The sequence below is a fragment of the Meleagris gallopavo genome, chromosome 26, assembly GCF_000146605.3.
Source record: "Meleagris gallopavo isolate NT-WF06-2002-E0010 breed Aviagen turkey brand Nicholas breeding stock chromosome 26, Turkey_5.1, whole genome shotgun sequence".
In the NCBI taxonomy this organism is placed as follows: domain Eukaryota; kingdom Metazoa; phylum Chordata; class Aves; order Galliformes; family Phasianidae; genus Meleagris; species Meleagris gallopavo.
In genome coordinates, this window is record NC_015036.2 from 2,970,350 (window position 1) to 2,995,330 (window position 24,981).

General features: G+C 46.9%; 1 protein-coding gene across 9 annotated transcripts in view; it reads right to left on the bottom strand.

The window, feature by feature from the left end:
* Positions 1-24,981, bottom strand: part of GRAMD1B (GRAM domain containing 1B) — a 110,629-nt gene that overhangs the window by 5,135 nt on the left and 80,513 nt on the right. For 5 of the 9 annotated variants that reach the window (XM_031556877.1, XM_010723639.2, XM_031556876.1 and 2 more), the window contains 13 exons: positions 24,354-24,564; positions 17,473-17,493; positions 9,157-9,241; positions 8,179-8,282; positions 7,928-8,023; positions 7,350-7,430; positions 5,381-5,496; positions 4,746-4,959; positions 3,899-4,088; positions 3,410-3,553; positions 2,403-2,521; positions 996-1,138; positions 236-339 (listed from right to left, as the gene is read on the bottom strand). In XM_031556877.1, the coding sequence (XP_031412737.1) occupies positions 236-339; positions 996-1,138; positions 2,403-2,521; positions 3,410-3,553; positions 3,899-4,088; positions 4,746-4,959; positions 5,381-5,496; positions 7,350-7,430; positions 7,928-8,023; positions 8,179-8,282; positions 9,157-9,241; positions 17,473-17,493; positions 24,354-24,564 (1,628 nt within the window). Of the gene's footprint in view, positions 1-235; positions 340-995; positions 1,139-2,402; positions 2,522-3,409; positions 3,554-3,898; positions 4,089-4,745; positions 4,960-5,380; positions 5,497-7,349; positions 7,431-7,927; positions 8,024-8,178; positions 8,283-9,156; positions 9,242-10,850; positions 11,702-17,472; positions 17,494-24,353; positions 24,565-24,981 lie in introns of those variants that run through there. The other 4 variants (XM_010723641.3, XM_010723640.3, XM_010723645.3 and 1 more) reach the window with 4 other exon arrangements.

The window sequence follows — 24,981 nt, forward strand, 5'->3', positions numbered from 1 at the left end:
CTTCAGCCAAACCCTTACCCCACACTTGTGTTAGAGAGGAGCTGATGATCAGCAGGTGCTGCCAGGTGCTGGGCAGTAACTTTGGCTGACCCCATTTAAAAGCCTCTCTGAAGTCTAAGCCCCAGCAGGCCAGCTGCAGCTACCACACCATTACACTGCCTGCTTACAGGAGACATGCATAAGCTACTGAGAGTGCTGCTGTCGTTGCAGCAACTCTGGTCACTGCCACCCTTACCTAAATGACGGAAATAATCTTCCAGGCCGCTCCAGAAATTCTTCTCAATGAAGGATTTTACCAGCCCCCAAGGCTGTTTCCTGTAACGTAACTCTGTGGAAACCCTGCAAGAAGGAGAAGTCACTCTCCATTTTCCTTCCAGAGGTTACGTCAATTCCAAGTCCTCTGTCAATGTGTACATGAAAATCAATCATGCCCACGCTTATCTCTGGAATGGTTTCTTTCCTTCGTGTTTCCACATCAGAAATACCACATGAGAAGTCCTTCCAAAGGCAGAAGCAGGAAGGCTTCAAGAGAGCTTCCCCTGAGAGGATTCCCAACACCCCTGGCCATGTGCAGGCAGACATATAGATTACTTAGCAGAGCGAAACAGAAGCCCTACAGCTTTTCCTAATACCAAATTTCTCTGCTTGTCCTGCAAGGTGCTTCACAGAGGCGCAGCCTGCAAGTACGTCCTACTGCATAGTGCATTCTGTTTGCTGTGTATGGCAACTGCTCCTGCAAACAACTGCTTCAAAGAATGAAATCTGCAGATTTTCTCCTTGGCCCAACTGTAAGTCCTCTGCAACAACTGTGCTGTTTCCTCAGTGCTGCCACAATAGGCAGCTGTTCCATGCTAAATCTCTGCGACAGGAGTTTTCTGGCAACAAGCACACAAGGCTCAGATCTCCCCACCCCTCCTAACACACCAAGAGAAGCACTCCCACCCAAAGGTGACTTTTGGTTGTCAGTAAAGCTGTTCATCCCACCAGAAGTGTACCTGAGTCGGCTTTTGTTTCTGGCAACACGAGTCAATGTGTAGCGGTTAATGGTGTAGAAATAATCATGGTAGGGGACGTCGTGAGTTAGCACCTCTGCATCTATGACATAGCACTCGCTTTCTTGGCTGGCTTTGTACATTGTCTGCATAAAAGACAGCATGCAAGGCAACTATTAGTCTGGTTAGAACATGGCTTTGATAGATAGGCACCTTCACTAGCACCTTACAAATACAGCTCCGTGACAAATAGAAGACCAAGACCATGCCCATGCCCAAGCCCCATCCAGCATTTTGCATCAGATACACGGTTCTCTGCCACATGAGGACCAATTCTGAGGGACCTCTGCAGTTATTATCTCTTCTCACTGAACGAATATCCAGCTTTTCAGGTAGCAACCTGATCTAAAAGGAGAGTTGACCCTGCTTTGAGCAGAGGTCCTTCAAATCTGAACACTGTAAGAACACATCAGTCAGTTTGTTTAACTGTTTCTGATCTGCTTCTTTATTTGTCTCCAAAAAGACCTCAAGGGGGAACACACACAGTAACTGAGGACCCATAATAAAACTGTGGCTTTTCTTACAGACTCTTCCCACTTACCTCTGCGGTGAGGACACAGTAAAGTGCACCTCTGTGGTTGGCACCACATTCAGAATAAAATAGCCCATGTCCTTGCTTGCCTGGAAGTGTGCCTTTGCCCATCACCTTGTCCTCTCCTTTCTCTTACCTTCCCTGCACACAGTCCTTGCTTCTGCACAGCACGCTTCTTCCCACCTTTGCAAGGTGGGATTCTCCTTCCCTGAAGCACACTGTGAGCCACCCCCATCTTTTATTGATTCTCCCTTAATATTCTCTCAAGCTAACTTACAGCTGTTACCTTGGCCACTTGAACACATCTCTGGACATGGGTGGAGGCTTTTAATCTCTGTAGCTACAGCACCTACTGGATATAGGTAGCCCAGCTCTTCTAACGCACTGCAGATACTCCCATTTCTTATTTTCTTACCTTTTACAACAGCCATCTAACTGTCCTCACCACTAAAAATCCTGATAGCTCTATGGAGAGCTGTGAGACAGATGAGCTGACAGTATGTGACTGTCCTGTGCTGGCAGCACAAAAACCACCACAACAGGCAACAGACAGATGTTAGAACCTGCTGCTTGGTGACCAACAGATCTGCTTTTGCTGGAAATATAACGGTCCTTTCCTTGCAGCACAAACCAGTGCGAGCTTAAGATCAGCTCTTCACATTTGCAGTGATACTGGGTAGCACGTTAATACAAGAAAAATGTGTAAAGGAAAATGGATAGGGAGGATGCAAACGTGCAAAGCAGCATGCCTGAGGCAAGAAAGAAAATCACAGATCTGTTTGTACAAAGCATTTCACCAACGCTGCACTTTCACATACCTGCGTTTCAGTGACAGTGGCAGTTTTGGGAGCCAGAGGGTTGGTGAGGGTAATGGTATACAAGATCACTCTGGTTTGATTGCCATTTTCTTCCTTCTTCCAGGGGTGAAAGATAATATCTGAGAGGAGAAAACAATATTCCATCACAGTAATTGAAAGGGATGCCAAGTCAGGAAAAGGCATAACCAAATAACCGAGCTCAGGAGAGTATTTCCTTCCCCCTGCAAAGCTCAGCTGCAGAAGCACTATAGCTCAAGTAAGTATGTAGGAAAGGTCTCCTATACTAAACGTGATCACTGTAGGGACAAGACGCATCCTCCCCCAAGATTAGATGGGAATATTTCTGCCTGGAGCTGCCTTCAAGCGGCTCTGCCCTGAGCTTGCAGAGTCCTGCAAGTCTGCTAGTCAGAGGGCTAAGCAGAGCAGCTGCAGAAAGAGCCTCACTGCAGCACAGCTTCAGATTTAGACACCCACAAGGAACCACAAGTGTGAGGAATACTTTCCCCTCCTGCAGTGCAGAGAGAAGGGGTAGGCTGGAGTTGTTGTTCCTTTTGCATCCTACAGTTACAGGGAAAGGAGGACAGCAGTATGCCAAGGAACGCACCCTTTGCATCATCAGTCTGTGCCAGTGTCTGATGTGGAGCTAGCTATTTTTTTTATTAGTAGGCCTTGAACACAGGATCAGGCCTTAACTGATAGCAAAAAGAACACAGATAAAGAATGTGATTCAACCATAACCTTACACATGGCTCTTAGACAATAAACCTCACAGACAATAAACGCCACAAACAAGGCGGGTTCTACTTGCTTTTGACTGCCATCAATACAGATTACAGCAGTCCCAAAGACCTCACAGCATTACCCAATGCTTCTATTATCAGCCACACTGTGCTTCCAAGGGATGTGTTCTAGAGCTACATACTAAGACCTTGCTTCTGTGCAGACGTCTGCAGCTCACAGGGAACACAGCCCCCATCAGCAGCTGGGCTTTGCCAGCAGCAGCTTACCAGAGAACCGGCGCTGTTCCATGAAGTCCCTCTGGAACTGGGAGTCCGTGAAAAGCAAGTCATACAGTTTGTCCACGCTGAAGTTGAACACTTCATTCACATACTGACGGCCGTTCAAGTCCTCATAAAACGCCTGGACTTCACCTGTGGGAAAACAGGCCGGCAAGCCCCACCTTGATCCTCTGTGCCAGCATCACAGGCTGTGCTTTTACAGGCAGTGTTTCACAGAACGGAATTGCTTTTATCCCTTTTTCTCCACTGATTCCAGGACAACAGCAGGAATATCAGGAGGGGTAATTACCTATATGGCAATTTTTAGGGACATTCTTCCAAATACCCACTCCCCCATATTCACTTCCTGCAGTCTAGACTAAGAATTCTTTGCATCTGGACCTTAAGGTCCAGAAAACGAATTCAGTATTTGCTGTCCCAGTCCCTCCCTGGAAGAGGCAGAGAAAAAGCAGAACAATTATGGCCTGCCCTGCATACCTTCATCATGGGTCTCAGACGAGTCGCTGAGCTCAGTGGGAATGTCTTCATTGTCATTGAAGTCCAGGGAAGGGGAGTTCACAGGGGCAATGATCTCTATTTTCTCTCCCATGATATTTGCAATGCCAAGATCTTTTTCCACAGGACTCTCTGCTACTGCCTCCTCCTCTTCTGGTAGCACCCCATCAAACTGCAGCGAGGACAGAGCACAGTGAGGGCACGACCAGCAACTAGAAAGTAGGGATTATTTCTGAAAATGATTTATATCTGCATATTGTTCATATTCATATATTATCACCCCTTTGAACATTTGGCCTCTACGTGTCTGGAAATTAAATAATGGAGAGATGAAAAGTTACCATATGGTACTTGTAAAGCACATGGGTGCATTAGATCACATCCTCTCAAAAAAAACCCCACATAATTCATGCTTGGGATATACACAGAGCTTTTCATTTGTTCAGACAAACGCACAAACAATAAGTTTTGTGCTCCAGACAAGTACTACACCAGCTAGGAAAATCTGAGTTCAGGTTAGAGTGAAAGAAGGTGCACTCTGCCACAGTGCCAACAAAGGTGCCCACCACTTCCACCACACTGCAGGCAGAGGAAGAATTTTAATTCCTTTATCTCCAATTCTCCATTTCTTTTAACCTAAAACTGTAAGTGGGGAAACAGCCTTGCTGCTGGGAGTCCGATGTACAGCTTTTAGGTCAGGCAGAGCTTGCTCACATCCCCTCAGGCAAATGCCATGAGCTCCAAAATGATGTCACACGGACTGTGGTTGCCAGTGAAATCCCAGAAAAAAGGATTAGTGATGCCACTGGAATGGAGGAAGACCACTTACCGAGGCTGGAGCTTCACTGCTCCCTGTGGATGTCAGTGTGCTGGCAGTTACTGATTTCTTTGGCAGCTGAGGGCTAGCTTCTGGCTTGGCCTCCATGCTGCTTTTTGAGGAGCTGTCATTGACTTCATTCTCTTCCACAGGAATTTCTTCACAGTAGCTGAGACGCCACAGAGAACACAGGTTTTTATGTTTACACCTCTCTGTACAGCTACAACTGGACACACAGAGCAAGTAAGAATATTTCTGTGCAGTTTCTAGTCTGATTGGAAGAGCAGGGGAGATCAAGCCCAAACTATTCAAGTGCTCATACACAGACTGGCAAGCATCAGCACTTTCTGACCACGTAACATGCTGACTAGCCCAGTGAATGGGACACTTTGGCACATTTACAGGATCACTCATCTAACTCAGCAAATGGAGAAGCAACTATTTCAGCTCCTACCAGTTTCTAGGAGGAACTGGTACACTTTCAGCTTTTTAGCCATTGCACACCTACTGCCACAGAAATATTTGGCCAGAACCCAAAACCTCTCAGCAGGGACAAACAGCAGTTCGACATGAAATACTGAAGGACTTTCGCTCTCCTGAAGCCATCTTTTCTTCATCACAAACAGATACCATTCCCCCTCACTCACCCCATTGTGTTGAAGTCATCATCTGGAGGCACATAATCTTCATCATCGCTGGTCAGACCCAGCTCATTCCCATAACACTGATGGACAAAGTGCCAGAGCTCCTTTGGGCAGAGAGGCTAAAAGAGGGAACAGAGATTAGGGTACACTTTCAACCAAAACGACTAACCATAATGAATACACCACACTTACACTGGGACTCACAATGCCAAGTGCTAATTTAGCCCTGTCTAAACAATCTTCATGTTTGACTCCTGTTGTAGGTAATGGAAGTGAACAGCACTGTGGATTAGGATGCCCTTTTTCCCCAGTATGAGGCTACACCCAGAACAGCACAAGTAATGTGTTTTCCTGCTACTACAATGCTGTGCATGTAACCATGCAAGCAGTAAAACCGTGCTTTCCTCCACATGCATTCTTCCTATCTCCTACCTCTTCTGCTCCATATAATGTCTCCTGCCATACCAAAGCCCAGTGCATTAGGAGATTTCTTTCCCTCCAAGTCTGCTTAAATGAAAACCACCTGAAAACTACAGAAACCAGGAAAACGATCTAAAAGAGCAGCAAGTAGAAACATTTTCTGCTGCAGTTTAAAATCAAGAGAAGTTACTACTGGGAAAAGCCTATATGTATCTCAAGTTAAAAACAGAAAATGAGTTGACAAGACCATTCACAAAAGTCCAGCTTTTCAGGGATGCAGGTCAGCTGATTGCCATGAGACTGCATTCTGCAGCTCAAGAAATGGGGCTGAACTCGTGATTTAAGTATGCAGGACATGGATGAAAGAAAACAGATTTTCACATGTGAGAAATGTATGACCAATGACAAAGATTTCTTGGTAATGATGGAAAATAACCCTAGGGGACTTTTTCAGAATTGCTGGCTTGAATTTCTTCCCACAGTTACTGTACATGGTAAAGCAGGAAATTTTTAAACTAGTTCCCTAAAAGTAGCCATCAAAAATAACAAAAAAGACTCAAGTGAGAAATTTTTATCCAGAATGAATATCTAATTCTGTTTTACCTTCTTTTCATATGCACTCTCTATAATTCACATGTCCTGTCAAGAAAACCACACTCGGCTCTGTCACTCTCTCTCCTGCTAGGCACAGATCCTACACAGGGATAAAGCTCTAAGTGTTTCCTGCCTTGATCATTCCACATCTCACTTCCCATTCACTATGACTTTGAAACCAAGGGCATTAAATTTTGTTATGAACTTCCAAAGGCTGATTAAATTACAGCATATGGTAGCAACATAAGCTGCCTATTGCAAAGTGATCCCTTTGCACATTAGATACTACCCCAACTCAGGACAGGGCATTCTGGTACACGATAACTTCAGCCTTCCAGTATAGTGTGAACTTAAGCCCAAACATCTCCAAGTGCTGGCAACCCTGTAAGATCAGCTCATAAGTCTTACTCATGCAGCAAAGCCAGAAATACTCAATGGACAGTGGAACAGATACTCAGACCAAATATAGTATATACAGTAACCCTAGCTCAGCAGGTGCATTTCCCCACTTTATTTTAAATCCAACCTACTGAGCCTTTGCTCAATGTACCTCGCTCCATTCTCATTCTAACTGGGGATGTCCTTTACACTTCTGAAGCACAGACATACTAACAACACTGTCTGTGTACTGAGTTGTCTGTGTTACAGTTTGAACTGCTTTCTTCTGAGCTGTAATTTGTATTACAGAGCTGAAAAACCTCCTCTCTGAGACTTCCACACCTCAGCAGAGTCAGAGAGACACCCACTGCATGTGCAAGACATGCCTGTAGGCAGACAGAATTCCATGCAAAAAGAGATATTTGCACCCACAGCAATGTCCCTGCTCCATCTAAACACACATGCTTGTTGCCATTACATCTTTTATGTACACGCATTAGTCCCAGGACTTCTGTGCTTCTGCATAAGTACCCCACCTGCCTTTCATCCTACCCCAATGCTGAGGTGCTGGCCTCAATACCTTGTCAAGGAGAGCATTCTGCCAGAGTCTGAACATCATCATGTACGTCCTGTCTCGAGCCCCAAAGGAAGTAAAAAAGTGCTGAATGGGAAGAGATGGAAAGAAAAATCAGTTCAGAAAAGGCCCACAAAGAAATGAAGAAAAACACCTCTTTGGATCACTTTTCAGAGACAGTGCACAGGAGGACTGAGCAAGCCGTACAGCACTGCCGCTCAGTTCTTGGGCACAGACAGAAGTCCACAGAGCCCCTGCATGGCATGGCTGAGTGCCTCTCGACCAACAGAGCTGGTCTGAGCACAGAATGAGCTCCATCAGCTAAGGAATACTGTATAACACAGCTCTACTTCCACAACACTCCATATAGGAGCTACATACATGAATTCCAGACTCAGCTGAAGCCCAAGGTCTGCAGAAGCTCTGCACCCAGCCCTTTTCCATTTGTGCCTTCTCCCATGCCCCATGAACCACCAGCAGTCCTTTCCATTCAGGAAACTCCCATGAAGATGGTGCTAACTCCATTCTCCTACCCATGACACCCAGAAATTGTGGCCCCAGAGGTGGAGGCTTCCAGGAGGTACCTTTTCAGTGTCAGTGCAAACTTGGATGGCATTAGGAATGAGCCGTGCTGTTTTTTCCTTGGTCATCGAGCAGATATCCTTCAAGCGAACTGTCAGCTACAGTCAGGGCCATGCAGAAAGGGGAAGGCAGAAAAAGAAAGCAGGTAATGAGACACACTGGTGAGAAGGACGACGGAAAGAGTGCTTTTAAAGTTGTCAGCAAATATACTGACATAAAGCACATGCTCAGTGTGCCAGACAGAGAGCCTTACCAGCGTCTCCCAGCGGAAGATGTTGCTGTAAAAGCAGATCCAGTTTTCAGAGAGGTAGAGGCGGCCCTGCAGGAGAATGTCTCTTTGTAGCGCACATGAGTAATCTGCAGGTGAACAACAGATGATAATTAAGGAGCATCGAGATGAGGAGGCAGGACAGCCTAAATGTGAGGATAAGCAGCAGCACCAAGGGAAGTTACTCAACGTAATTCTGCAGAAAGTCAACGCAAAGCCAGAAGGAGCTGGACCACAGCTGCTGCTCTGTCCACTGGGTTGCAATTGCAGCATGCCACAGATAATCTCTCTTAGTGACACACTACCTTGCCCCATTAGCTGGCCATTTGGTAGCATTTTATGAAGTATTTCTAAATTTTAACCTGGGTTTTCCTTCTCACCTTCTAGTGTCACTGCTTGTTTCGCCCCCAGTTTAAGCCTCCTAAACAATTTCTAGTCCTCTGCTAGTACGTGCATATTTGAGCAGTATGAGACATGGTATGAGATCATCAGTTACATAAGATAAAAGAACAGACGCGATGCAGCGGACAGTCACTAATCAACTGCAGAACCACAGCCTAAATGTATTTAGGGAAGGCAGTGGTGTGAGAGTTGGGAGCACTGGAGATGTACAAAGGAGTTCAAAAAAAAGGGAAGTTCAGCAGTGTGCACATTGAGACACGCAACCCTGACGAATGGAGGAAAGAGCTCAGACACTAACAGTGAGATTTGGGGAGCACTATGGGGGAGAACATGCTCCTCAAATCATAACGAGACAACACTGTAGCCGATAACAACCAGCTTTGCTTTCCCTGAGCCAAACAAATGACATCCATTGGAAAGAGTGAGGAGAGGGAATTGCCTGTGGACACGAGACAACAGGCTTGCTCCCTGATGGCAGCCTTTTAGGAGAGGGAAATGCTGCATGTACATGTGCTGCTTTACTCCTAAAACCACAGGCCTGCACAAAGGGATTGTCCTTACCTACGATGAGGCGCTCCGTGTCAGGAAGATGTTTGAAGAGTTTCCTGAAATCTTCATTCCGTTGTTTGTAGGTCGGACTCAATACCTGCAAATAACAGAGCGCCTGTTAAAGAGAGGGGCAGGCATGAGTATGGAGAAATGGAGTGGGAAAACAGGAACACCTTGATAAGGAGAAGGGGGATCAGATGCACTTACAAAGCATGAGGCCAGGAGCTCCCATCACAGCAGACACACAGATGGGAGGATGTGGGAATCATTGTATCAAGTGAGAGGAAGAGGAGGACCTGACTTGGAAGAGTAAGTACAGCACAGAAGGTCTATACTTTGTCTGCAATGCAGAATTGCATGGGAGCTGTGACTGCAGGGAAAATCTCTTTTCCTGCCATCATACACTGTCCAAGGTACAATACGTGCTCAGTTTGCAATGCATCAACTAGCTACCAATCCCATAAACAGCATAGCAACCCCAGACAATAGGAACTTAAGCACAGCTGCAGCCCTGACACAGGAGCTTGAGTGACAGCTCCAGAGTAACGTAGTCATTCCCTTTCCCCTCCCCATCAAGTGCTTCACCTGGCAGCCAGCGAACCCACCGCTACCTGCTGGCAGAGAGGGAACGTGGTTGCAGAAGAGGTTTGTGTGGGAACTCAACCATGTTTTTCACTTATTCTGCAGACCTCATAGAAGGCATCAGAGGAGGCCGTGCTGCTGGCTATGGAGAAATCAGGAGCTGGCTTCTTTCTGGTCTTTACTGAACTTTAATGCAACTCTGTCCCTGGACCTACAACTCTACCCAAAGACCACCTCCTAATGCCATGCACACGCTGACAGCAGCTCAGAATAGCCAGAACATCTTCTGCAGGCAGAGCTGATTTAAATAGAGGCAAATGCAATTTCAGGAGGTCTGAGTATCTCATCGAATCTCTCATGCTTTATCCCATAAACATAGGGATGGCAGAGCAACCTGGGGTACCCTCCCTTCCTCTCAACAATCCTTTCCTACCTCCTCTAGCTGCAAAATACAACCCTCCCAATGCAGAATGGTGGGCACACATCTGAGGGCTCCCCCAAATCAGTCTGATTATAGAAGATTCTGTTTGAGAAAAGGGGGAAAGAGGGCACACATAGGGGTGGAGGAAATACAAAGATTGCTTAGCACTACCCTCTCAAAACCATCAAATGCTGTCAAAGCCAAGACAGAAGCACAGAATCCCACTCATAAACAACATACCCTCCTCCACACACCAATTCAATGAACTAGAAACAGTACTGTTTTAACATTATCTTAGTACTTCAAATACATGCTCTGGCCCTGTGGGCCCAAAGGCAGGCCTTACTTTCGAATAAAACCTACAAACCAGCAATTGACAGAAATACCATTTCACTCACCAAACTTCTAGCCTTAGTATCTGGAAAAGACCTTGGACAGAGATGGGCTCCACCAAGAGCTCAAACCCAAGATTTCCTGGGACCAGCAAAGAGGATGTGCAAAGGAGGTGGGAGAAAGACTATAATCAGGCCTGAGCTTTGGGTTCATTGCATTATAGCAACCAGACTTAGCAGTAGGGTCTCCATATGGAGGGGTGCTCCACTCCCTCTCCCACTGTCTGGGATGTTCTGACCTGTCCAAAGCCTGTAGACACTTCTGCTTAGCAGAACTTCTGTTACAAACACTTCAGTTTAGAGACACTCACAGCTGGAATTCCATCTGATCCATTGCAGAGAACCTCCTGGGGTAAGTCGGCAAGCCCCTCCAGGTCCCACTGCAGATATGGGAGTTCTTGATCCAGTATGGGATGCCAGAGAGCCCCGCAATCCAGCAAGAAATCCATGGTACTCCCTCAGCACTTGCACAGCTCCCCGTGTTCTCAGTCAAACTCTGCTTTTCCTGTTCCTGCTGTCACCACTTCTTGTTTAGATTCAATGTCGAAAGAGATTCAGCAGTTTGGCAGGAGTTTACGTGCCTTCCCCTGCTTTCCTCCTCACATTCAGGTCATCTGCCCAGCGGCCTTTGCAGAACTGACAGAGGACTCCTCCTCCAGAAGATTTCAAAAAAGAGGCTCATGAGGATAAGTGTGCTGGCAGGCGATGTTTGAGCTCCTCTCTTCCAGTCTTCCCAACTTGTTGCTGGGGGTATCCTCTGAGAAGGGCTGTAAATATGCTGACAGCCCGAGCAGCTCTGTGCAATGCGTTGTCTGCAGCCTAAGAGCCAGCCCCGATGGCCAGCACTGCCAGAGCTGGTAACTAAAATAGTTCCAATTGCCAGCACCCTGCCAGCCCAGCAGTATTCACAGATCTAGCTGCAGTTCCAGGACTAAACAGGACGGTCAGCAGCTCAGAGACTTCAGCTGGTTGGTTGTTTTTTTTCCCCTTTGAAACCAGAAAAGCAGTTATCCTTCAGTGCTCTCCGCAGGCTCTCCTCTCCTGTCCCTCTCTGGTCTGAAAAGCAGCTTCAGCCTCTGCTGAGGTTTCTGTAGGAAGGAGCGGGTGTGGAGATACCGAAACCATTCGCACATGCTTTAAGTTACTGTGGCTGGGTGATTCTGTGGGCCAATGCCCTGCAGTAACCCAGGCTCGGCCCTGCCTCCCAGCAGATGTTTCCTGTAATGGAAAGTTGCTGGACAGAGCGTGCTGGGGGAGGCGTGGGGGGGTGAGGGGGGCCGGGGTAAGGAAAGACCAGCCTGCAGAACATAGTCATGATGAAATCAGCCATCTGAGATCCACACAGTTAGGACTTCAGGGCTCAGCTACTCCTGCACGTATTTCTGAGCCCCTCCAAAAGCACAGGTGTGATTTGGTGTCACTTCATCAGTTGGGTCACTTTGGAAATGAGTGGGGAAGAATTTTGGGAAGAGCAAGAGCTCCTTCGGGCACCAGCAATGAACTCCCTGCAGGTCTCAGGACTGCTGGAGTACAGCTCCCTGTATCCCTCTGCCCCTCATCTGCACCCTGTCCATCTCTTCACTCAGACACAGAAACACAAAGGAAAAGTCCACACCGGCACTGCTCAACTGCAATGCTGTCTGTGGAAGCAAGAGACAAGAATAATGTAGAAACAGCCTCATTCTTCCAAATAACCTGTGCACACAGCTGTCTCCAAGCAAACTAACAAACCACTGGAAAGCCACAGTTTCACTGCAGGGCCAGCAAGTGCAGGCTGCCCACGGACAGGGAGAAGCACCAAGGTGCTTGGGTGCATCACAGAAGCACTGCTGGGGCCTGTCACCGTTAGAAGGGCACATCCATCAATCACCCCAAGACACAGAGAGAGCAAAGTGATTTCTGCAGCCTAAAGAGGATGATGTATCAGCATTGCGGACAACCATGAGCTACTTGCTTTGTTGTACTGGATGTCCCTTCTTGCTGCAAACGACTCATGGGATTACTTCTAGCAAACCCCTCAGATTACACACCCACCATCCCCGTGCCAGATCTGAATGGCACCAGTGATCGGATGAGCTAACCCGGAGGTGGGGACAGCAAACATTAACTCTTCTGCAAACAGAAAGAGACGGGACAGGATGGCACTGCGAAGGGTGGAGAGGAGGCTCAGGGGAGGAAAGGGGAGAATGGGGCGCCCAGGGTCACATCTTGCTGATAATACACTGAGAAATACGTGGGAAATCTAAAGCAGAAACTGATGGGGGATGGGACAGCACAGGGAAGTTTGACAGTGCAAGAACTGAAAAAGAAATGGTCTTGGTGCAGCACGTGGCACAGGAAGCAGGTGGGTCAGGAGAGAGGTGGCATGAGGCAGGGAGAAAAGGGGAAAGGAAAACCTTCACTGATCTGCATGACTGATGGATTTGCACCTAACATTTAAGGAAGATTTACAATTGCTTCTTGACAGAACAGAAACACGACTGGAAAGGCCAGGATACACAGTGTGCCTGTGAGAGAGTTCCAATGCCAGAGACAGCAGGGCTGATGTGCTGATGAATGCCAGCAGGGAAACTGACCACCTGTCCCACAGTTTTTCTTCTCAATCTGGTCTGCTCTCTGAGGTCTTTTTTCTTCTTTTTCTTCTTCTTTTCTTTTAAAAGTGATTGAACAACACAGGGAGAAGCTTCAGAGTAACCGCTGGCAGCTCGTGGTTAAGAAGTGAGTTTGAATCTATCACCCCATAAGCTCACACCAGAAATTCATTCCAACTCAGTGCCACTACGCCACAGCAGCCATGCTGGGCCCAGTGATCAAAACACCTAACATCATATCAAGGCTGAAGGGAATGGCCTGCAAAAACACCTGAAGGACAGTGAGTTAGCAGTGCTCCAGGAACAGCTGGACACACGGTTATGGAACCCAGAAGCTGACAGCACTGACAGACAGCACCTCACTAACTCTCTCACCATCAGGCCTGGATTTCTGCACTAAATCCTGCTGATAAGATCGCTGTTTCTGGTCAGACTCAGGCTTCCACCTGCTGGGTGGCCTTTTCTGATGTCTTACCTAAAATAGTGCTTACTTTTCTTTCCAGCAGCTGAGAATTCCCCTTCACTCTGGTATCTACAAGGCCTCCAACAGGGCGCTGCTTTAAAGAAGTCAGCACACCAAGTCCACCAAAGGCTGATTTCATACTGTGTTCAGTCCAGTGATCATCTGACGTAGTTACAGACAGACTGCACAGTCCCAGAAAGGTCAGCTCTTTACAAGACCACACTGAGGCCTGTCCCTCTGTTCAGCTGCTTCTCCTGCTGCCACTCCTCCTGCCTCCCTCGTGTCCCTGCTTGTTGCAGTCCTCAGTGCAGACTGTGCTCTCCCAAAGACAACTTTTCAGACTTACTATTTAAGAACAGCTAAAAGAGGCAGTTAATGTCTTCACACTGTAATTTTCCCACTCAGCGCTCTGGGATGGTCCTGCACATGGGTGGAGAGAGTGAGACTCAGGTCAGTTACAGGGAGAAGCTGTAAGAAGGCAAAAACTCAAGCCTGGTTGCAAAAGAGCAGGCAGGTGAAAGGGCTGGAAGTAGACATAGATAAACACAAAAGAAAGGAGTACAGACTAGGGCTGACCTTGAGTTCTAAACATTAAACTGCGAAAAAACCTCATGGACACATATATACAAATCTTCCATCTTCCCCAGTGTCAACTGTTTAACTTTCACCGTCATCTCATGCTCTTTTCTGGGAATGTTCTCTGCTAACTCTCCTGGCACGCAGCAGCCCCCAGATCTGGGAGCAGAGATGGGAACTTACAGAAGCAACTTTTGCTACAGAGAGGCAGACATGAGACCCAAGTGCTCCTCCTCCCCCAAAGCCCAGCAAGAGAAGGACAAAGGAGATGACTATTTTCTCTGTCAACAAAACGTCTCCAATTTGCCTCTGATTTTAAGGACTTCTGCTGAGGGAATGATTCCTTCTGGTGACTTGTGGAGCTCCTGCATCCCACACTGTTAGCACAGCCTCCTCCTCCATGTAACCAGGGAAGAGGGACATGAACTCCCCACTGCTAAGCACGTCGGGTCTGCAGAATAAGTCACATCTCTGTTTCAGTAAACAAAATTACAGAGAAAACTTGTTTGGGAGCTCTGTTTTTTCCTTAAAAACAAATTTAAAAACTCTCTTAAGAGTAATAAACCAATCAATGATAACTCAGCACGCAGATGACTCAAACTGCGTCCTGATGGATGAGCACAGATGGGTGAGGCACTGCCAATGAGCTGCAGTCTGCACGAAAGCAGTTCCTCCAGGCCAGGGGCTCCATGTCTGACACTCCCCACCAAAGGTATGAGAAACACCTCAGGGACGTTTCCTTGCCACAGCTCAGCCAGCCCAGAGATGTTTGCTTTTCCACCGTAAGGGCACAAACACAAAGCAAACCCATTGAAGTTGAGTGCATTCATTCGGGTGTTCCTTTTCTAAAATCTCACAGTGACCCTGACCAGCTTGTACTCATCTCTGGAGAGCAAAGAAGAGAAAGCACCAAGAGCACAGAAGGACAGGTCTCTTGCCACATCAACCCATGAGCTTGGTTCACTCCCTTTCTCCCACTTGTCAGTCTGGTAGGGATGCCAATCCCAAAAAGCACTGCTAGGATTAAGAGGAGAACACGCAAGGGCAGAAAAATTGGTAACATATTAAGGAAAAAGTAGACAAAAAGGAATCTGGGAGAGAGAAAAGGAAAGCTTCCAGTTGGCAAACAGGGGCATGGTGCTACAAAGACAAAAAGACCAGTTAAAAGCAGCAAAAACTGAAGCTGGCATTCTGACCACTGATGCTCTGGGGAGCTCTGAGGGCCGTGTGCTCTTTGAGGCAGGGTCTGTAACTTTGGTCTGGCACCCAGGGCCACCAAAGTGACACACGGAAGGCAGAGTGTTTGCTGCAAGCACAGAGAACTTCTTGTACAATGAAAGCAAGGGCAAGTGAGATAAATGAAATGTCAAGGCTTCACAATGGGGTTGCCTCTACAGGTTCATTTCTAGAGCTGCTCTCAGTATGGAAAATAAACAGAGGAATCAGACTGGTCCAAGTGCCAGAAAAATCCTGCTGGGAAGAAGCTGGCAAAGAAAAGAAACTCTATCGAGGAGAAACATTAGCAAAATTTTAATATTAATACTGCCAATAGGATTTAATGCCTTCCTGGAGTTTGCAGCCCATCTGCGTCTCCACATTGCTGCTTTTATCTGGCCAGAACGTCTCTACTCACTAGAACATGTTTTGTTTTCTAAAGGAAAATAATTGTGGGGCGAACCACAAAATATGCAGCCAGTGCTTACTCTCCGGATGTACTGTCTCTCATGCTGAAAATATATGGAGGAAAAACAAGAGAACAGAAAGATAAGATAGAGAGGACACAGGAACACAAGAGACCCACAGAAGCAGACCACAGCAAAGCATCGTGCAGCAGGATGTGCATCTCAGCAGCTACAGCCTGACTCAGCTCTTGTGCAACAGCAGAAGTCACCTTGAGCCATGGCCATGGCCTCCATGAGTCTGGCTGGGCTGCCTACATGCCCCAGCTGCCTCTGACTGCCAATTCTCTGCCAACCTGCTCTCCTGTGTTTATCCTCCTCTCTTCATGCTATTGTCTCCATGCCATTATCTGTTTCTGAGGTCAACTCTTGCTTGTCTGTGCTGCTCTCTACCTTGCAATCTGATTATCCATCTTGGCTCTTCTTTTGAGCAAAAGGAGTTTGCAGGGATGTTGCTGCCAAGAGGACAGCTGTTCTCTGTTGACACATCTCCCTCCGCCACTGCAGCCCTCCCTACTAAATTTCCTTCTCTTTTTGAGGGAGGCCTGCCCACTTCCTACCAAGAGCACAAAGAATTCCTACATCAAACCAGATACAGTTAACACTTGGAATAATCAGCAAATAGGATTTCACCCAAAAGACATAGCAGACTTATCACTTAGTTATTACTGAAGCAAAAGGAGTAAGGCGCAAAAAGAAGAGAAAAACAAAAAAGCACCTTCTCCTTCGCTGGTAGCAAAGAGCATGCTCCATCAGGAGCCCCACTCTGACGTGCCTGTCCAGTGACTTAGACCCACGACCCCAGACAAACCAGCTGTTAATGCTGACAATAGCCTCCTGCCATAGTGCTTCCCAGCCAGGACACGAGGTGCCACAACTACACAGCATGATACCTAACCAGCCACACAAAGGACATTCAGACAAGGCAGAGAAAGTGAAAAATCCTGCTGCTGGTTATTTGAAGTCTGCCCCTTGTGCCTGTGTCAGATCTGAGCACGTCATAGCAGCTAAAAGCCCTGGTTCTCCTGTCTCATGCTGCTGGAAGGGGGGGATGCTGCAGAACATGGAGTGACTGCTGCATTTCGCTGCAAAGGCACTGTGCTGCTGATAGCTGCCCTGAAGAGCCTGAGGGTAGGGTTCAACCATGCAAAGGTGACCGACTATGGGAATGTGCAAACCACCAGCTATGTGCCTACAACACTGCTACTCATGCTCGCAGAACAAAAATAAGATTGAAGCAGAAGCAGAAGATAAACCATCTTTGCTTTTCTGTGAGATCAACAGAAAGTAATTCCTCTCTTGCCCCGCTCCACCCCGAGATGCAAAGGGTTTGCACAGTGGCAGCTCTGCTTGTCACCACATCAAGACCATTTGACAGCGAACTGGAAGGTACAGGATGTAGAGAACATCAGAAGAGTGACTGGAAGGACGAAGCTTTTGCTCCTTGTCTCTGGCACCCTTTCCCTTAGGATGTCAGGTGTCCTTTGCCAGTTCTGAGCCATTTCCATCTTTTCAGAAATGGTCAGTAAGCCCCACTGCCACTGCAAAGCCCCTTTGCACCTTCTCCCCCACCCAAGCACCCAGCCCACTTACACACAGGGACAAGAGAAACAGGAGTACTTACATTATACCAACTCTGGCTTTTCTGTAAGGACAAAATAAAAGAGAAGGATTAGTTAGCACAGAGATCTTAGGATCAAAAAGAAAGACGGACAGAGAAAGTAGGTCCAATCTGGTTTGCATAATTAGCGAAGTGAAAGCGAGATTAAACAGGAGATTCTGGTGAATTTCACAGCATGGTCTAACACAGCTATTTCCAGTTACAGAAACAAAGATCAAATCCAGGAGCAAGAATCTACAATAGGAAACAGGTCAGGCTAATGTGTGCATGTCCACATGCACACACACGCACGCAAACCTGCACACATGCTGCAATCCCTTTTGCAGAACAGCAGCGCCCACCAGCAACGGAAGAGCTCATCATAATCACTGCCACACATCTCTGTTCAAGGCTTTATTTTCCAGGCCTGCTGCCTAGGTTGGGAAAATCACATTGATTTGCAACAAAAACAACAACCCTTGGAGAATTCTTGGAATGCAGGGAGACCATTTTACTCACAGTAGCCATCAGCCAACACTTTCAGTAGTATTTTAAATTTTAAAAGGGAGACACATACAGAGACAAGAACATTGCTAGAGGAAAGCAATAGAAAAGCTGAACAGAAGAAAAAAAAAAAAGAGACTTATTTGCAAAATTTTAGCACTTAGTGTTTTGCATCATCTGCACACGTACATTGTTGCTCTTATTTGCATTTCAGATGGTTTCAGGACAGGCCACAAGTCACACTGGAGCATCTGGAAAGGCTCACTCAGCTTGGAAAGTCACTTTTGGCCATTTTTAGCCAGAGGTGTGATTTTTCAGCACAGAGGGAGGAAGAAACGAGCCTCACACTCCCATTCGAGCAAAGCTGGCTTTCCAATGTCAGGACACAGAGCAGAAGCATCCCCACGGCTGGGGCGGATTTACCCCAGAACAGCAAAGCATGGGGCACCACAGCCTTACACCATTAGCAGAGCTGAGCCATGGGGCACAGCATCAGCACTGCAAGTGCCAGCAGCCCCACAGCTCAGCCTGTCCCTTCCTCCAACCTCCACAGCCACACACCTGCAGGGCACCCGGCCGAGTTCTGCTTAATGGACAAAGACAGAAGCAATGTCTTACTGCACTTCTTTCTTTGAAGACATCTCGCTTCTGACTTTGGACTGGGAGTATTTTTCAGTTTTATACCCCGTCCAAGCTAAAATACAAAGGCAAACAAACTCATCTCAGACTTTTAAGGGAGTTTGGGAAAGTTTCACTCAGAGAGCTAAGTTCCTACTGCCAGAAACACAGAAATTAGCTGTGCTGGGTCAGCCCAAAGCAGGAGCAATGACATTCATCATGTTTTACCATAAGAAAGTAAGCACAGAGAGTTAATGAGCACAGATTGGACCAGAGATTACTATGAAGACATGCTTCGCCTACATTGCTCTCCTCCCTGCTCACAGTTTCCTGTGCTTCCTGTACACCGCTGCACCCAGTTAACCTCCCCAGCACCTGGATCCCACGCCCAGCTGGCAGCCAACCCTTCCCAAGGATTGCTTGCCACCTCAGGCATTTTGGCCAGTTGGGAAGTCATCTTGTTTACTGCACTGATCTCCAATGAAAATCCCCACAGTAACAGAGAATGTGTCACAAAAGAAACCACAACAATTTGATACTTGAAAGAGCAACACTCCTCAGGCCTCTCTCCAAACCCAGGGGAAAGGAGCGGAATACACTCTAAGGCTCACTAACTAACCAGAGGAATCTTCTCTTGCTTGCTACACTTCCCCACACTTGGCCATGCCCTCCATTTATGAACTGTCCAGCTGAAGTTGTCCTTCTCTGCAGGGGGACAAGGAAAAGTCCCTCCAGTGATGGCTTCTCTGCAGCATCTTCCCTCTTCCACACCTTTAGGTGGATACCCAAGCCTCATCTTTTGCTTCAAGTTTTCTAAATGTGAGGAGGTTCCTTCTTCCTGTCATCTACATTTTACACGTAACAGATTACAGAGAGTCCATAGAAAAGCAAAACTAAGGTTCTGTGATAATCTGACTTCTTAAATCCAACTTCAACTGCATTCAACTTTAAAAAGAAAAAAGGTATATCACTGTGTGTCAGAACGTAGAGGGCTGCAAACTGTGAAAATCAAGAGACAGTACAGCAGAGGGGGGTGAAAAAGGAAAAACATATTCTTACTTTGAGCAGGTTAAGTCTGTCATACTGGAAAAAGAAACCATAAGCATTAGAACAGAAAAAATAAAATAAAGCAGGAAGGGGGGAAGGGAGCTGCACACAAAAGTGGAAAAGATGTCACTGGTTTGCAGAGGTGATGCTGTGGGAGCTGACAGCAGAACGCAGAGTTACATGGTGGCTGTAACCAGGAAGAACTTTGGAGAAGTTGAGAAAAATGGGGGATTTATGAGCCTCTAACGACTGTAAGGCTGCCCCTGAATCTCCATAGGTTAATAATCCTGTATTTGCTTGGAAAGTTACAGCTTTACAATGCAGATGGGAAGCGATGGATCACATGAATGAAGTTTGGCTTGCTAGCTTGAAGCCAACTGAAGTTTCCATCTTTTAGCACTACTGGGAGCAGGATCACAATCCCTCCTACATACTTCTGCTTCCAGAGGAACAGAAACATTCTGCCAAGTGAATGACATGCCGTGGGCTATAGATACATTACTAAATCCATTTTATAACCAGGGAAATAGGGACACAGAGACAAGATGAGGGCACAGAACTCTGAATATATTCCACAGCCCTTTCTCCTGGTCTGCATACCTCCAGATCTACACTATTCACCTCTCTTCTGCATCCCTATTATCTCAAATAAATTGATGCACTTTATTCTCAGACTCCTCACCTCTGTTCAAAATGAGCAGAATACCTAAAGGAGGATTGTGCCAGCCAGTAGGAGGATCAAATGGGAAGACACAGCCAAACTCTTCTCAAAACTGACACTAAAAGGACAAGGTGCAACAGTTATATGCTGCAGTAGGGGAAATTCTACTTGGATAAAGCCTGTTCACAGCAAGAGTGGTTAAGCACTGGAGCAGGGACCAGCAAGGCTGTGATATCTCCATCCAAAATGCAGAGAAGTCTCTTGGCAATTCAGTCTAACCAAATCAATCCCATTTTGAACAGGATTTTGGACCAGAGAGCTTCAGAGAACCCCTCCCCACCTAAACAGCTCTACAGTCTTCTGAGTCTGCATTGCTATTAGGTATAGGCAGTAGGAAGAATATTGAAAGATTTGCAACAGAGATGAAATCACTTTTTTCTTTGTGCAAGAGCAAAAGAGTTAAAAATACGTTATCCCTCTGTTGGCAGCAAGCAAAATCCCTTCATTCCTTGAGCCCAGAAAGCTGTTTCAGGAGCAGCAGTGTTCGCCTAAGGCTGAGACAGGCTTACAAATCATCTGGTCCGTGCCAAGGTGGTGGGTGGCAAGGGAAATCAGCTCCAGGAAAGGCCTCTTACAGATGCAATCCAGTGCTTAAAAACTCCTGGTGCAGCGCTCCCTCTGATGGCAGCACTGCAGCACGACGATCAGCGCAACAGACAAAAGAGGGCAAGGGACTTCAAGCGGATCTGTCAGCGGTTGTATAAACACAGCATCAAACTCATGGGCTCAAGCTGTTTCATTTCATCAGCGAGACAGGTTGGAAAATCAAACTGTTCTTCTTGCAGAAGATGGGTGGGGAGAGAAGAGACTGAGATTTTACCATGTGTGCCCCTCCTTTCTTTGTTCCCAGCCTTTCCCCATCTTAAACAGTTATCTTTGTCATGTGGGGGGAGAGACAGGGAGCTCACTGCACCTGATTCTCTCATACCAAAAAGAGCTGTTTTGTGGAGCAGGGGGTGAGATTCTGGCTGGGGAGGGGGGTCGGGTCAGGAGCTTTGATTCAGGCTGGCAGAGCCCAGGACCCCCTTCTCTGCATCTGCTTTCCATGCACCAGCACTCACCTCGGCTCCATCTTCCTTTTGTTTCTCTAGATATAACAAAGCATTTTTTCTCTCTGCAAGCTTATCACAGCAGCAATACAAACACTCTGCACGCATCACTCCCTACCAAGGCTCTTCCCACCTCTCCTGTGCTTGGCTGAGCACCTCCAGCCCAGCCAGCCTGCCCACGTGCCTCTACTCACCAGCAAGCCCTGCAGGGCTCTGCCACTCCACACCTGTGTCTTCCATAGAACTGGTGTCACATCTCACTTCAGATCTTAGGCCCACAGTCCTTTTTAGTAGCACCCAAGCTACAGTCACCATGCAAAAGACAACCTGTCTAAAGAAAAACATGAAGTTCCCAGCAGCCACCAGCAATCATGCAAGACAGGGCTGGCTACAAGGGGCATTCTGACCAAGGAAAAACAGTAAATAGTACTGTAAACTTCACTGCTTACTAGGAGCTTGCCTAGAATTGAATCCAAGGTATCAGCTGGGGAAAAGCCAAGACAGATTTGGCAGATTATGAAGCCATCCAAGCCATTCTGATTTTAACTTCACTTGCATTCACATGTAGAAATGCCAACAGCCTGACACTTTGTCCAATAAGCATCCCAACAGCGTTTCTGATTTTTACACTCTTCTGAGGGTAGCAGTGAGATTTGAGATCACATCTCAGATGAGCTTATCTCCAATCCAAGCACCCACAGAGGGATTTTCTACTTATTACCTTTCAGAGCGAGCCCATGAATTCTCACAATTCATTTGGGACGAGTCTGTTCTACCAGGTTCAAGCTGGGTTCATTTGAAATCACTGATCTTTAATATTTACATCACACAGAAAAACATGCAAGGTCAGTAAACTGAGATCAATGGCCTCAAATCAACTCTCCATCATTTAAAAAAAAAACAAAAAACACAACAGTTAAGTTAGGGAGATCAACTCCTGTTTCCAAAAGGCATAAAGAAGAGAGGAAAGAGGATGGATTATGGTACGGTTCAGCCTACCAAAGCCAGAGGATCTCTCCCTGTAAAGACCAACTCGTTTTAAGGGAGAGGGAAAACAAATCTTAAAGCCTAAAATTTCTTGGAAGTAATTGAAGGAGTGTGGGGAAACAGGCCAGTTTCACACCATGTGAGCAAATATTAATGAGATCCCAGTGATATAATTGAAACCAGCTTCTCAGCTACAGGCATCGGGGTGAGCTCTTGCTGACATTCTCACAGCCACGCCAGGAGAATGCCTTACTGGAGTCACTGCTCAGTACCACGGGGTGGGTTTCTGCAGGATGAGACAATTCTACAGTGGGGCACAGGAGAGAAAAAAGAAGGCTTACTTTGGAGAGGCGCTTGTGTGACTTAATCGGAGAGAAAGCATGCAGGAATGAAAAGAGAGAAATTAAGGAAAGAAGAAAAATTACCTCACGATTCAAGAGAAGGAAAACCCACAAACCCAACAGACAGCATCACATCCCTCCCAATTCCACTTCCTTTCCTTGTTAAAAGCACCATGAATTATTATTAAGCTATACTATTAAGCTTCACTAGTCACTGCATTGTTAAGAATCAGAATTCTGTGATTCTGTAATCACATTCCTGTGACCTTGAATCACAGCACATCACAGCCACGGCAACTCATCTCAGGAACACCCTTTGCTGAGGATGCAATTGCCCTGACAGACTGACCCCCAGCGTGGCAATGAACACAGTGAGCATCCTTCCTCCTCCCACCTTCATGGCTTCCTTCTGGGGACAGACTGCCCATGCACATAGGCCTGACAGTACCATCACGCCCATGGGCATCCTCCTCCACCCTGGGGTGGTGGCTGAAGGTTACTAGGCACACAGGAAGCAAGTCTAACCTCAAGGGCAGCCCCAGAACTGCCTAGCCTCAAATGAATCGTCCCAAAAAATCCCTTCGTCCCATCTTTTCAACACACATCCTCCTTCCTTAGAGGTGAGAGAGCAATTCAGCCCAGGGAGCGTGGGCCAGTGGATCCTGTTTCTTCTGCTGATGGTGAATACCAAGAGGAGTGGATGAAGACTCTCTATGCATGTGACACAATCCTGCAATAAGCTAGCAAAGGACCCAACAGCTCATTTCCCACAAGCCAACATTTATGCCATACAGTCATCTGTGACACTGTGGAGTGGTTCAAGATGAAATATTTCACTTTGCAAAATGAGTAAAATGCAAATGCTCCTGGCAGCAACTACACCACTGACATTAGCGTTATTATCAAAAGTTACACTTGGTTCCCACAGCCCTCATCTGCTTCACCAAATCCCACTGCTCACAGAAAATCAGGAGTCCCTACACCTGAAACCCTCATCCTTCCAGTACAGCAAAGACAAGGCTGATATTGGCTCCAGTACTATCAAAAGACAGAGCCCTTCCTGAGGAAAAGGATCATCTGTCCAAGATCTCCATGGAATTTGTCAGACATCTGTAATATTGTACCATTAAGAGACACCGTGCAGAGGACTAGCAAACTGATTCTATGCAGACTGAACCTCATCTCAACATGGCTTGGCCAGGACTGGAGAGATGCGTGGGCTTTTTACAAGCTGTCTGCACAGAGAAATAGTCATGTGTTCCATGACCCTTTGTGATCTAATTGATAAAGAGCAATTGCAACAGCTGATTTTTCAAGGTCTAATTCAAAATCACAGAGCCTGCCAAGAAAACAAGGCCCTGACTGCAAAATAATTAGCCTACAAAAGCCAGTTTTGAGCCACAGTCCAAGCCATCAGCAATTCATGGACCGAGTTCATTGAAAGGATGACAGAGGGTAGGTCTAACCTACCCAGATGGCCTCCAGTTAAGAGTTTTTAGAATCATACTGGGGGAAGAAGGAGGTTAGCCAGTGGTAAATACAAAAGATGGCACTGGACAAAGCCAGTGCACCACATTACAGAGCTTAGAGCAACAGATGCGTGTGCATCTTGACCGCAGTTATTTGCTCGCTCCTTACCTTGGAGTTCTTGGCCCCACTGCGGCCTGACTGAGAGGAACAGCTCCGCTGTACACCCTGCTCCGGCGTGGAAGGGGATTTGTCTGACGAGTGGTCTGAGCCTTTTTCCACCATGGTGTCTCCTTGGGAGTCCTGCGGTGTTGGGGACCGGGAGCGTTTGCGCAGGATGGGGGAGCAGGCAGGCGTGCTGCGGTTTGAGTTACTGGCAGTACTGCAAACAGAAACATAGAGCACAGATGTCAACCTTCTGCTCCAAAAGAAAGCAAATGCTTCACTGTCCCCTGAGGTGAAGCATTACCCAGAGGTTTTCTCCAGTATCACAGCAGATAAAACTGCCCAAAGCCACATACCCACTGCCACACTTGGGACTGATCTCTCCCAGTAAAGTTAGGCAGCAGACAGGTGTCACTCACTGAGAGCTTCAGCTGCCTGTCAGTGTCTTTTTCCACCCACTCTTCCACTGATCTATTCACAGAGAAGACAGGGGAAAATGAACTCATTCTGTCCTGTAGGCTCTGAGACTTGAAAACGATGAACTGAGCTAACAGAACCTCAACTTGTGCTCAAAAATAAGGGAGATGTCAGCACTCTCACCCTACCCCTCTATTTTTTTTTTTTTTATGTCAGC